The sequence below is a fragment of the Leptonotus elevatus genome, chromosome 17, assembly GCF_054856555.1.
Source record: "Leptonotus elevatus isolate MCC_2025b chromosome 17, RoL_Lele_1.0, whole genome shotgun sequence".
In the NCBI taxonomy this organism is placed as follows: domain Eukaryota; kingdom Metazoa; phylum Chordata; class Actinopteri; order Syngnathiformes; family Syngnathidae; genus Leptonotus; species Leptonotus elevatus.
In genome coordinates, this window is record NC_141255.1 from 7,450,405 (window position 1) to 7,464,306 (window position 13,902).

At 39.6% G+C, this 13,902-nt stretch overlaps 1 protein-coding gene across 4 annotated transcripts in view; it reads right to left on the reverse strand.

Annotated features, from left to right (window-relative positions):
* arap2 (ArfGAP with RhoGAP domain, ankyrin repeat and PH domain 2) overlaps positions 1 to 13,902 on the reverse strand; it is a 119,935-nt gene that overhangs the window by 48,800 nt on the left and 57,233 nt on the right. For all 4 annotated transcript variants that reach the window (XM_086059828.1, XM_086059829.1, XM_086059830.1 and 1 more), the window contains exons 20-30: positions 13,634 to 13,797; positions 13,363 to 13,575; positions 12,837 to 12,942; positions 12,514 to 12,661; positions 11,729 to 11,806; positions 10,850 to 10,924; positions 9,835 to 9,952; positions 7,203 to 7,331; positions 5,361 to 5,497; positions 3,355 to 3,437; positions 68 to 103 (exon numbers count right to left, since the gene is read on the reverse strand). In XM_086059828.1, the coding sequence (XP_085915954.1) occupies positions 68 to 103; positions 3,355 to 3,437; positions 5,361 to 5,497; positions 7,203 to 7,331; positions 9,835 to 9,952; positions 10,850 to 10,924; positions 11,729 to 11,806; positions 12,514 to 12,661; positions 12,837 to 12,942; positions 13,363 to 13,575; positions 13,634 to 13,797 (1,287 nt within the window). The remainder of the gene's footprint in view (positions 1 to 67; positions 104 to 3,354; positions 3,438 to 5,360; positions 5,498 to 7,202; positions 7,332 to 9,834; positions 9,953 to 10,849; positions 10,925 to 11,728; positions 11,807 to 12,513; positions 12,662 to 12,836; positions 12,943 to 13,362; positions 13,576 to 13,633; positions 13,798 to 13,902) is intronic.

Consider the following 13,902-nt stretch of genomic DNA (forward strand, 5'->3'; position numbering starts at 1 on the left):
AGGGACGGCAGCCTGCTTTCAGATTGCTTGTACCGTGACGCCATTTTAGAACTGTTAGCTTACTCACCACTGTTGTTTCTTCGTGTAGACAGTAAAGCCCCAACTGTAGAAAAATGAGGGAGAAAGTCACATTAATGGTCCACTTCAGCACATATTGGTTTTACATTTGTAATTTGCTGCTGCAGCAATTGTAAAAATAAAAATAAAACATTTTATTAACTCTTTGACTGCCATAAACGTTCTAAAACGTTTAGCATAAACCTAGGGAAGGGCGCCGAGGACGTTAAAAGACGTCCCCTATGTTTTTTTTTTTTTTTTTTCAAAAACGGGTGCAGGAAAGCCTTGGGCAGCTGTGCTGAAAGAATCAGGCTGATCTGATTAGTCAAAGACTCGTTTTGGCCCCTAGAGGGCAGCGATGACTCTCTTTGCACAAGGTTGGATGGGCCGCCCACCGTGGGCGTCAGTAGAAGACGTGAGGCGGAGCTAGAGTGTTGAGGAGACAATGGCTGATCCAAGCCACAATGGCTTGACCAAGCAACCGGTTACAAGCAGCTCAGCTTGAGCATTTTTTTCAAAGACGGAAAGCATCAATCAATACTAAAAAGCGCATTGATGTCAACGATGATGATGACAACGAGCTCTACGCCAAAGTTGGAAGCTTTGGCGTGACTGTTATGAACACGTAGTAAGCCTCACGGCTAAGCGCGGCTAGCGCGGCTAGCGCTGCTAAGGCCGGAAAACGCGCACAATAGCCGGCCGGGTACTTCTACACAATCGGACATTCGATCGGGCGATGGAGAGTTGGCATCGACCAATTAAGATTGATGATGATGATGAAGATGAAGCTCTACGCCAACGTGACTGTTATGAACACGTAGTAAGCCCCACCGGCAAAGCGCGGCTAGCGCGGCTAGCGCTGCTAAGGCCGGAAAACGCGGAGCTGCACAAGCGGACATTCGATCGGACAATGAAGAGTACCCCGAGTCCAATGCATATTCATCGGAGGAGCGGGTACAGTCTGATCACGGAGAAGACACTGTTTCTGGACTACGATGCCACCATGAATGGAGTGGATAAAATGGATCAGAACATCTCCTACCAACCCGGTATAGCAACTGAAGGACACGGGGAAGCGAGACGTAACACCACCGTAACGTAACCGTAGCATGATCCTGATATTAGACTTGATGACACACTGCAGTATATACTTGCTATTCCCCGGAAAAAAACGGCCGGCAAGAAAGTGGCGCACGCGAAGAGGCAATCTTGTGCAAATGCTGTTGCGTCTCCTTGCACGCAGGAGAGTGTTACAAAAAGAAAAACTGTCGTTGAAACATCCACATATTTGTAAATAGCACCACAGTTGCACACATTTGTAAATAGTTTGCCAAATTGTTGTCAAATTGTTACACTGTTGAATGTAAATAAACGTATTTTGCTATCAAAAAACACTTTTTCATTCTTGGTGGTAGTGTTTTATAGAAGTAAAGCACTATTTAGGTGTTTGTGGCATCATTCATGGACAAAAAGAAGTGTCAAATTCACTAGAATGCATGAAATAATATCGTTTCACTAAAAGCTTGATTTCTCCGTATTTTGGTCCAACACAGGCGAAATTGGGTCAAACTAACCATTTTCTATTGTTGATTACTAAAGAACGGAATAAGGTAGAAACAAACTCTTTTTTTCTGATGAAAGATGAAAGTCCAATCTTTCATTTGGTAGTACGTGTGTTTCCATAGTCCAAACAGAACATTTTCTGTGGACCTTGAAAATCAGTCAAAATGCTTAAATCGGCTGGCACTGGCGGCATCCCTTTTCTGAAAACGTCTGGCAGTCAAAGAGTTAAAAAAGAAAGAAAAAAGAAAAAAAAATTGAATTTTTTTTTTGTAAAGTTGCACCAAAATTAACTCATTCACTGCCATTGACGGTTATAGACGTCAAATATTATTTTTAACTATTTCTATTAGTTTAATATTTGTTTCCACTTTTGTTAACAAGAGTATGAAAACCTAGAATTTTTTAATTGTACATTTAGAACAGATATAAAATTTGTGATTATTTCATGAAGTCATGCGATTAATTACGATTAAAAAAAATTATCGCCTGACGCTCCTAATTTTATAATAATCTTTTCTTTTTTTAAATCGCATCAGGCGATTTTTAATTTTTCATTGTAATTAATCGCATGACTTCAATAGTTAACTCACGATTAATCATAAATTTTATATTTGTTCTAAATGTACAATAAAACAATTATAGGTTTTCATACTCTTGTTAACAAAAGTGGAAACAATGTTAAACTAATAGAAATAGTTCAAATGACTTGTTGACGTCAATAGCCGTCAATAGCAGTGAATGAGTTAAATGTAACCAGACTGAATGCTAATAGCTGAATGCTAGGCTGTATGCTTATGAAGTAAATTGAAAAATGTGAAAATTACAAAGTATTCATTGTAGTTGAAAGCTAAATTAATAAAAAGAACACTTGAACGTGGGAGTGGAAAAAAATCACTTAATAGCGACATCTAGGCATGCAGTACCCTCCATTTATTTACATGGAAAAGTGGAACTATGATAGTCAATTGGTATACATTTATAACCCTTAGCATAATTTCCATGAATATATTTGCAATGAAGTCGGAGGTGGGATTCGAACCCGCGACCTCCGGGTTACTGGACAATTTAACAAATGTGCCACTGAGCATTTGTTAAATTGGAAAGAGGGAAATTCCAATGCTCCAACATTCCCACAATTAAAATAAGTACAGAAAAAATGTACGGTGTGTATTTCCCATAGGGTTTGATAAACACAGATCCAATAAAATAAATGTAACTAATGTGCTGCTTTTTGTGCATGATTCCAATTTCCAATTGAAGAAATTGTACATCTCAGTCACACACACACACAACGCATGACATCTGAACACGCATGCTCGAGTCTGCTTGAGGTGCGAAAGGAACTAATGAGATGGAGGCGGGAAGATTTCCCCCGGCTTAAGAGGAGCGGAGGAGGAGCAAAGCCTGGAGCAGCGCCGCAGTGAGTTGAGGCCGGCCTCTCTCTCTCTCTCTCTCTCTCTCTCTCTCACACACACACACACCCATGCAGGAAGACTTCGGCCTAATGAGGTACCGAAACGCTCTCGCTTTTTCCCGTCTTCATTTCAGCGCATCCCGCTGCCCACTCGGCAGTCTATCGATGACACTGCGCTGCATCACTCTTTTCCCACTCCTATACGCAGCCACTCCACCCCCGTATTGCGTGATTCACACACACAAAAAGGCTCCGATTCCAACCGCGGGAGCAATAGTCAGTCCGTGATTCAAAGCCGGACGTTTTTTCAGCGCCGCTACCTGCTCGGAGGCTTCAGCTTCTTCTTCAGGCCCAGGTAACATTTGGCAGCCCTGAGATGCATCTCCTTCTCGGCTTTCGTGCTCTAACAAACACACAGACAGGTTAGAGAAGTGAAACTTCAAACTCGCTACTTGAACCGTGACAAGTAGCCACTGTGCTGTTCGGCGTGTACTGTAACGATATTGTCACGAAATGAAGGTCACGGTACGATAATGGTCACGATATTGTGGGGAGGTTGTAAAAAAAATATTGTAAAAAATGAGCTCATACTAAAAAAAAAACACACCATATTTTGCTTTTGTACATTACGGTCATGAAAAATATTATAAACATGTATGTAAAGCATATATAAATCAAATATATATATTGAGGACTCTGTTCACAAGCATATTACGTTCCCCTTCATCTGACCATTTGCGTAGATTTTAAACATAGAAGTCCCAAAACATGCCTTGTGAAAATCAAACTGCACAAACAAAAATTAGCCACCAGAGGGTGCTAGAACTGCACAAATGGAAATCAACCCGACTTTTTTTTAACAGATGCGCTGCCTTTTAATATCGTGACATGACGACGACGATATACTGTGGCAGTTTTAATATCCCGATATCACTATATGGCCGATATCGATGCCGATTATTATAGTAGTCAAGATGGCTGATATTTGGAACCGATATTCATTTTCAGTATAAAGGTGGGAAAAAAATTTCAGTAAATTTTTTTTTTAATACAAATGCTAATCTTAAATTTGTTGTGACATTTCAGACTTTTCAAAATGTAAAAGTTTTTTTGTTTTTTTTATCTTAGACAATAGACAGCATTTTAAATTTCTAACAAAATGTTCAGGAAGCTCCCAAGGTTATCAGTACGTCTTAAAAAGTTAAATGGAACAATGCAATAGCGCTCTATAGTTTTCTACAGTAAATCTTTTTTTTTTCTTCCAAAATTAAAAAATACCTGAAATCTTTTTTCACATTTCTAGTTTTAATGTCCAACAAAAACAAATGGTTCAGAAGGTTCCCAGGCTCAGCAGCATCTCTTATAAAGTTCACTGAAAATTTTAATAAATAGTTCCCTGAGATTAAAATGATTTTAGATTTAGCTTTTATCAGCCGTCAGATAAAAAAATAAATAAAAAAGTGCCGATATTGGTCAAAATGCCCAATAGCTGATTATCGGTCTTTCCCTAATCGTTACATCCCTAGTGTGTACTACGCTAAACATGGACCACAGGAAGCAAAGGAGAACGTCATTTTAAGAGATTAGAGAAAAAAAAACTATCGTCAAAAGTACATCAGCACGACAATCATTAGCAGAAAACTTTTTCTCCAAACTACAAAGCAGTGCCCCCGACACCAAGGCCGCATCCGCCCCCCCCCCCTACCAATCACGCTTCCACGCAGAACAATTTGCATTAAACACCAACCTGGCAATTATCGCGGAGGCCAAAGAATATCAATTAAGCACCGCTTATAATTTCCTTTGCATTTTGCGTAGTCATTAGCCGCATTCTCGTATGAAGAGAAACCTTCGGTGGAAGCGCCATCTTTTCCGCACAGCCCGCCACCACTAACACCCTCGCTCCCGCCAGAATTACTGCACCTTCATCAATTATTAACACTTCCTCACGCGCCTTTACAAATCCCATGTTTCAACTGCAGATACACACCGAGAAGAAAAACCCTCCGAGGAACGCTCGCCCGCCGGTCCTCCCCAAATCTCCAAAGCGCAGTTTTTTTTTCTTTTTTATGGAAAGTCAGCAGGAATTCTTTGGCTCCTTTTCCCTACTTCATCCGAAAACTGGGGGAATTGACACTTCACTGTCACCGGGGAAATGAAGCAGTGAGAATTTAGGCGAGTCTGTTTCTTTCCCTTTTGAAAATAAAGTTGTCATAAAAATAAAAATAAACGGTGTGCTGTGTTAGAATGTGAAAATCTGCGACGAGGCCACTGTTTACCAGAGATGCGGCGCGAGATTAGGCGGGAAATGAAAATGCGTGCTCACTTTGATATCTCTGTAGAGCAGCAGCTTCTGGGCACGCAGCACCACAAATTTGTCCTGGAACTTGTGCCCGGAGAGCAGTTTGGAGCAGCCGTCGTTGAACTTCAAAAGGTCGCTTTTGACCAGCTGCTCGGGCTCCGCTTTGGAGGAAAACGGGAATTGGAGTTAGCCGCGACAAAGTGTCAAGACTGCCCTTCGATTGGTTGGTGGCAAGTTCTGAGTGTACCAGGACTTTCAACCAAAGTCAGTTGGGATCAGCGCCAGTTCACCTGTGACCCTAATTAAGTGCTACAGAAAATGGATGGCTGCATGGATGTTTGTATGTGCTTTGGGATTGGGATAATAGGGATGAACAATTTTGAAAAATGATATTTACTAATTGCAATTATTTCCTCTCAATATTGCCATTGCGATTTAATATGAGATTATTATTATTATTATTACAGTATTTAAACAGGTAAGATTTTTTATTTTAATTTATTATTTAATTTTATATATTTTATATATTTTATTTAATTCATTCATTATTACTTATTAATTTATTTATATATTTTTAATTTTTCTAAATAGATGCTATTTTCTTACCAATTTCAGCATTTGCAGTCGATTTGAATTTGATTAATTCCAACAATTGTTCAGCTCTACACCCCAGCTCCAGCTGACCCCAAGGTTATTATAGTTGTTCGGAAAATGGATGAATGGATGGATGGAAGGATTGAAGTAAGGAAGGAAGGGTGGAGCAAGGATGGATGGATGGAGGAAAGGAAAGATTAGAAGGAAGGGTGGAGCAAGGATGGATGGAGGGAAGGAAGGAAGGATGGAACAAGGATGGAACAAGGATGGATGGGTGGATGGAGGAAAGGATGGAAGGATGGAGCAAGGATGAATGGATGGAAGGAAGGGTGGAGCAAGGATGGATGATAGATAGATGGATGGAAAGAAGGAAGGAAGGAAGGAAGGATGAATGGAAGGATTGAAGGAGGGATGGAGCAAGGATGGATCAAGGATGAATGGATGGAGGAAAGGAAGGATTAGAAGGAAGGATGGAGCCAGAATGGATGGAGAGAAGGAAGGAAGGAAGGAAGGATGGATATATTGATGGAGGAAAGGATGGAAGGATGGAGCAAGGATGAATGGATGGAAGGAAGGAAGGATGGAGCAAGGATGGATGGAGGGAAGGAAGGATGGATATATTGATGGAGGAAAGGATGGAAGGAAGGATGAATGGATGGAAGGAAGGATGGAAGGAAGGGAGGAAGGAAGGATGGAGCAAGGATGGATGGAGGGAAGGAAGGATATATTGATGGAGGAAAGGATGGAAGGAAGGATGGAGCAAGGATGAATGGATGGAAGAAAGGATTGAAGGAGGGGAAGGAGCAAGGATGGATGGATGGGTGGATGGAGGAAAGGAAGGAAGGAAGGATGAATGGATGGAAGGAAGGATGGAAATTGAAACTAAACTAAAACTGTTTTTGTTCAAATAAAACAAAAACAAAATTTCAAAGATAACTAACTGCCTGTATTACATCTTACATTTACAAAAATAACCGTAATCATAATTATTGCAAAAATGTGCTTCATAATATCTACTAATACTAATACTAAAACTAATCAAAAGTGAACTGAACCAAAGCATTTAAAAAACAACAACTAACAAACCTGCTTTAAAAAGCCAAAATTAAAACTAAGTGAAATGGAAAAACAAAGGTCAAAAGAAAAGAAAATGACAAATCCAAAACTATTCTAATCGTGGCTTACCCTCAACACTAATATCAACAAGTGCTTAGCACCACAGAAAACGAAACGAGCGACGTCACAAGCGCGAGGGTCGGACGTGTGCTGTACCTTTATCTTCCGTGTGTCTCTTGGCCCCGGCAAACTTCTTCAAAACCAGAAAAGCCGAACTGGGGCAGTCCAGCGCGCTCCACTCCAAAACCTGCTCTAGAATCTTCTCGCTGTGGTGCAACGGCCTCTCTGCCCGAAGCGCAAGCAACACAAAAGGGGAAGGAATGATTTCCGACGGCAAAAACAAGGCCAGCCTCGGGCGGTAGAACCTTGCACTAATTGCAATTAACGGCAAAACAAAACGATGCTGTTCTCCTTATTTTAGCGGCAGGGAAGTTATCTTGAGCGAATCAAGATATGATTATAAAAACACACTCATGTGCAAAATAGACCTATTATCTCCTCCTAATTGGTGAACGGCGGCGCACACTCCTGCTCCTAACACTCCCGAGTTATTCATAACCCGGGAGGTAAAAAGAGCCACAATGGCGTAACATATTCATAGCGGCGGCGTTATCGTCTTTGGGATCTCGGCAGACAAATATTAGCTCGCTGTTATCTCCAGCCGTCCTCCCAAAATGGCATTTTTATGGCTTGTGGAGGAGGAGGGCTGCAAAATTCCAGGAATGTACAAAGTTGGAAACTTTGGAATGAATGAGATTTTCTGGGAATCATGACAGAGGAGAGAAGATTTTTGATTTGTTTGCGAGTATTGTTTGAGTCTCTAAACAAGTGGTTCTTGTTCTTGACAGCCTTCTCCATCCTCGTATATGCTTATTAGTATCTCACAAAAGTCAGTACACTCCTCACTTTTCTGCAATATTTGGTTATGCCTTTATACGGGACAATTTCATACATTGAAAAGTAGTCCATGTAGAGTTTAATAGTATAAATGTATTGTTCCCTCAAAATAAAGCCCTTAATAGCTAAACTCCTGGCAACAAAAGTGAGTACACCCTAGTGTTAATTTCATCAAAAAAACTAAACAAATTTTTTTTCGTCAACACACATTTTTCACCGGACTAAAACCTTCATTAATAAATAATAACTCGGACTAAATCAGTATGCATTTTCGTAGATTAATAAAAACGAGACGAAAAATGATATGATTTTGTAAAATCTTATCTCTGCTAATCTGTCATGTGACACACAGTGACACGCACCCATTTCAAAGCTCGCTAGCTAGCTAGGACAGACAGGAGGTGGTTTCACGGTGAAAGGTTAAAAAATATATATATATATATATATATATAACATTAATCCAACGGCTGCAACATTCCAACAATAATGTTGAACCGTCCGCTAACTAATGCTAGCTAACTTACTTGCTCGTAGCATGGAGCCATAGTAGCCACTCGAATTGTGTGTCAAATTATTATTATTTTTTTTTTAAATGAGAGAATTTTTTATGTGAAATAGTTTGTTCAATATATTCTTATAGAGAAAAAAAATACAGGGGTTAAATGATTGTCCTGACTAAAACGTTGACAGTTTTTGTTGACTAAAACTCTGCGAAAAATGATATTTTCTTGGACTAAAATAAAGACTAAAATGCTAGATTTATAGTCGACTAAAAATGGACTAATTAAAAACAGGATGAGGTTGACTAACTACGAAAACTAACAAGCGTGATTGAAACTGGACTAAAACTGAGACTAAATTTAAAAATGGCGGATAAAATGAACACTAGTGAAAATGCCCAACGTGTCAATATTTTGTGTGGCCACCGTTATTTTCCAGTCCTGCCGTAACTCTCTTGGGCATGGAATAAACAACAACTAAAGGACAAAGTATTACGATCTTTGTCGTTTTAAGCGTTAAGGGACCAAAAAAGAAGTTATGGTATTCATTATATATATATTTTTTTACAATCAGCTGATTAATTATTTATCAGATTTTTTATGCCAAATATCAGACTTGTCATCCTAAAAAAATAAATCCACTTTGGTCAACCTTACTAAAATTCACAGAAAATCTTGCACCACTTCACTCCCCTATTATGGAGGAAAATCTCCCGCGTAATCTAAACGTCTCGGCACAGGCACCATTTTTTGGAGGGACTTCGCGGTGAGGGAAACACACTTTCGGTGAACCTCGGGAGGGAATGGAAGTGGGGGCGGGGGCCGCCGGCTCAGCAACTTCACGACCGAGCTCAACGCAACTCCACCGGCATAATAATGCGAGAGGAAGTGGGTCAACTTCCCTTCGCTCGTGTGTGCGAGGAGGATAAAGGAAAACGACGGCCCATGACGAGGGAGTTAATTAATATGCGCGTGTGCTATCATCTTGAATTACGGCACAAGATTAATGTTTTCATCATGAGACAAAGAGTAAACTTTGGACAGGACATCCAGTAATCAGTCCTAGCCTGACCACCAATTACCAAAAATAAAAATAAAAAATGCGAGTATGACCACCAGTGGTACGCCGGCTCCCTCTAGTGGTGTGCAAAAGAATCACTGAATCAAATCTGTTCTTAAGCAATACGGTGCTATATTCTTTAAGAATACTACCTGATAACAATTTTTTTTTTGACGGGATAAATTATATTATATTATATTATATTATATTATATTATATTATATTATATTATATTATAATAAATAAATTAATTGTTGTTAATTGACGTCAAGTTAAATTTATGAAAAATGTACACAGCATTTTGATGAGCAATAAGATAGAAATATCGTACCCAACTCCCCGTTCTCGATGACTTCAAATGTGGTCCACGCATCGCCGACGTTAAAGGGGACGTTGCGCATGCTCAGCGCGGTCTCGGCCAGCTCCGCCGAGCGCATGCTGGGCCAAACCTGGCGGCAGAATTACAGTGACAAAATTACAGTTCCCAGATTGACTTTGCAGTGCTCATTCAGTACAGTGCATTAACTCATTCACTGCCATTGACGGCTATAGACGTCAAAAATTCATTTGAACTATTTCTATTAGCTTAACTTTTTTTTCACTTTTGAGTATGAAAACCTAGATCTTTTTTTTATTGTACATTTAGAACATATATAAAATTTGTGATTAATCATGAGTTAACTAGTGAAGTCATGCGATTAATTACGATTAAAAAATATAATCGCCTGACACCCCTAATTTTTAAAAATCTTTTCTTTTCTTTTTCTAAATCGTGTCAGGCGATTGAAATTTTCGATTGTAATTAACTGCATGTCTTCAATAGTTAACTCACGATTAATCACAAATGTTTAGATCTGTTCTAACAGTACAGTAAAAAAATGTCTAGGTTTTCATACTCTTGTTAACAAAAGTGGAAAAAATGTTAAATAGAAATAGTTCAAATGAATTTTTGACGTCTATAGCCGTCAATGGCAGTGAATGAGTTAAAAATGAAAATTCAACAGCTTCAATCTTTATTTCTAGTAAATTGCAATATCAATAGTTTTTGAACGTGCCACATAATAGCGGCAAATTAAATAGTTTTTTTTTTTTGTTGAGGAAATGAACAATACCGAGAAGTGCAAGAGTCACGGTTTGAAATAAGAAAGTGGCTGTATATGATGTCATAAAAACATTAATGACATTTGTTATTCTATCTGAAGAGGCACCAAAAGTGGATCCGTAACACACCTGTTTTTTTTCTCCTCTACTCAACTGATATTCAAGTTTAAATGATGTAATTACAAATGAGTTAACTTCCAAAATGCCCGAAGCATATCAGTACTAGTCCGTGACATCATACGCACCTTGATTAAACAGCAATTCTCCGGCCCTCGCTTTTCCACGTACACCTCAAAGATCAAGTCGCCAGCTGGTGAGAACTGCGGCGAGAAATACAAGTTGGAAAAAGTTTGTATCAAAAAAAAAAAAAAAAGCTTTTGTTTTGATTAGATTTATGGAACGACTGATTGGCTGCATATTTTGTATTTATTTATTTATTTTACACATAAGACCAAAATAAAAACATTCAACCACCTTCAAGAATGTAGTCGATATTGCTGATTTTTTCTCTCTGCCTCTTCGTAATTTACAAAATATTGCGAAAGAATCAATCATATGTTCTGCCTGTAATTCATATCTTGCAGACATTAACGGACCCAAAAATAAGTTATTTTATTCATTATATATATACTTTTTTTTTAAAATAATAGGCCGATTATCAGATTTTTATTCTGCCAACCATCGGAATTGGCATCAGCCGCAATGCAATTGGCCGGGCCCGAGATAGATTATCAATCTGGACTCCACACAAAAATGGCCCCAAAAAATGACAAATCAAATATTCAGCACAAAGTTACAAAAATATGCGACTCAGTGAGATTTTATGGAATGCCATTTTTCTTCTCCAAATCTTTTCACCAGCTGGGTCCTCAAGACATGAAGTCCCTGCCAAAATAGGTTAACAGGAACAAAACCCTCATTCCACACGCTCCTGTTCCATGGACCCCCCCCCACACACACACTCCCCCATCCTGACCCGCGCCTCCAAGCCACCGCCTCATTTCCAGGAAGCCTGCTCGGATGAAAGCCTGATTTGCGAGATCCTGATGCGTGCACGCAAATCAATACGCGCACACAAACAAAACAGAACCGTGGGTGATTTCCATTTGCTCGGATTGACTTACTGTGGTGTCCTTTTTGTCATTCCAGCGGGTGATGAAACTATTCTCCCTCGCCATCTGTTGCACCTGCTCTTCATTGACCTGTTGGAAGCGCACGAGTCGGGAATCAATTCAGAGTCGCTTCAGGAGAAAACAGTGAGGAAATTGAAGAAAACACTTTGCCGAAAACACAATTTCCATGCTTCAAGTTTGTGGCAGATGAAAAACAACAAAGTGATTTGTGATTTTTAGTTCAGGGTTACTGCAGGTATCAGCAAATCGAATGTCATGCTTTCTACAGTAATGCCAACTTAAACTAATTTAATGCCCACGTCATATGCACGCATGTTAATATATTAGGGCTGTCAGTCGATTACATTTTTTTTATCGTGATTAATTACATGATTTCCATAGTTAACTCACATCTAATCAGAAATTAAGTGCACTTTTTATATCTGTAGATGTAGAATTTAATATTTTTTCAAGCTTTTGATTCTCTTGTTAATTAACATAAAAGTGGACAAAAATGGTTACCAAATACAAATGTGGTTGCATCTTTTAGGTCATTTGAAACTAAGTAATTCATAAATTGATTTGAAGTTATATAGATATATGAAAACCGTTAAAAGGGTCATAGATCTGTGTTGAGGTTATTTTTCTGCCACTAGGTGGCATTAATGTTTCATATTAGACATTGGTGACAGGAATAGTAAATTTTTATTTTCAAATTCACAGCAATTGGTATTTGGAACATGAAGCAACTCGTGGACTCCGGGCCATTTTGTTCATTGCAAAGTTTTCGGACTCACACTGAAGAGCGTTACGTAGTTGTCGATGAGGTCGCGGATCACGCGGATCTCCTGCGGAGTCTGTCCCTGCGTCTGGAACAAGCAGGAGGAGAAGACCGAGGCCAGTTTTTCACTTGGCATATGGTTGAGCTGGCAACATTGCTGAATCCTGGAGGACAAGGAGGAACAACATACACAGACGAGTTGGGGCTCTATTCCAAGTCCATTTTAAATTCAAACGTTGTTATACAGTGCATCGGGAAATTAATAAACTGCCACCGAATTTTATAAAAAAAACACACTGTACGATGAGATGTTATAACAGATTTTTTTTTTATAAATACCTGTAAAGGTGTTGGAGCAAAGCATCAAGGGTTGCCCTGTTGGTTTTAGGCAAACTTTGAATAAAAGTGGAGTACTTTTTTACTCTCAGGCTCTCGTCCTCCTCATCTACAAAAAAAAACAAAGACGCCATATGCCAGAGGTGGGAGGAAGTCACATATGTGCACATATATTTTAATCTGTTTCCGTTTTGCAGCAATTAGCATTAAAATATAGCTAAGTTTAATCATTATTCACAAATCAATTTTTTCAACATGGCCCTGGTTCATCTCTTTTGCTGTGCTGCCTCCTGCTGGCCGTCTGTGTAATAACTACCATTTCTTCAACCGTTCTTTGCAGTTGAGAGGCTGCATCAAAGCTCTAGCATTAAAAAATAAAATAATACAATTATATATACGTCTTTGGGACACTTAAAACATTTAAAATAGAACGTATTTACACGTTTTTGGGAGCAAATTAGTTAATTTTGAAATTCTGATGAATTGCCATTTTAAGTCGGTCACCTTTGTCACATACACATCCACATACCCAAAGCCGACACCCAGTAGGGATAGAGCTCCTTGGTCAACAGCGCGTCTTCCGCTTGCGATAAGAAGCTCTTCAGCGTGTCCGTCACATCCTCCAGGTGGCGCTCCTTGTCCCTCAGTTTGACATTACGGGCGTCTAGAGTAAACTCCTCCAAGAGTTGGGCCACCCCGTTGGGATCGCCCGGCCGCTGGTAGATCCCCTCGTGGCACAAACCTGTCACATGGAGAGATGAAGACATCTTTCTCTCCCTCTTAAGCATGTTGCCACTCACCGTACTGCGTGACAAATGCGATGCAACTCTCCACCACGATCGGGACGCCATTTTTCGTCAGCTGCTGGTCGCCCAGCGCTTTGCCGTCAGTGCCGGCGGCCTGCGTGATTGCCGAAAGCCACAGTGCAAAGTCCATCGTGTTGAAACCGTGGATGTAAATGGTTCTGTTAAAAAATAAGAATAAGGTATGTGCAATAAGGTATGTGTCAAATGAATTCACATGTATCACAGAACGCATGGTGTTCCGCAGGGTTCAATTCTGGGGCCTC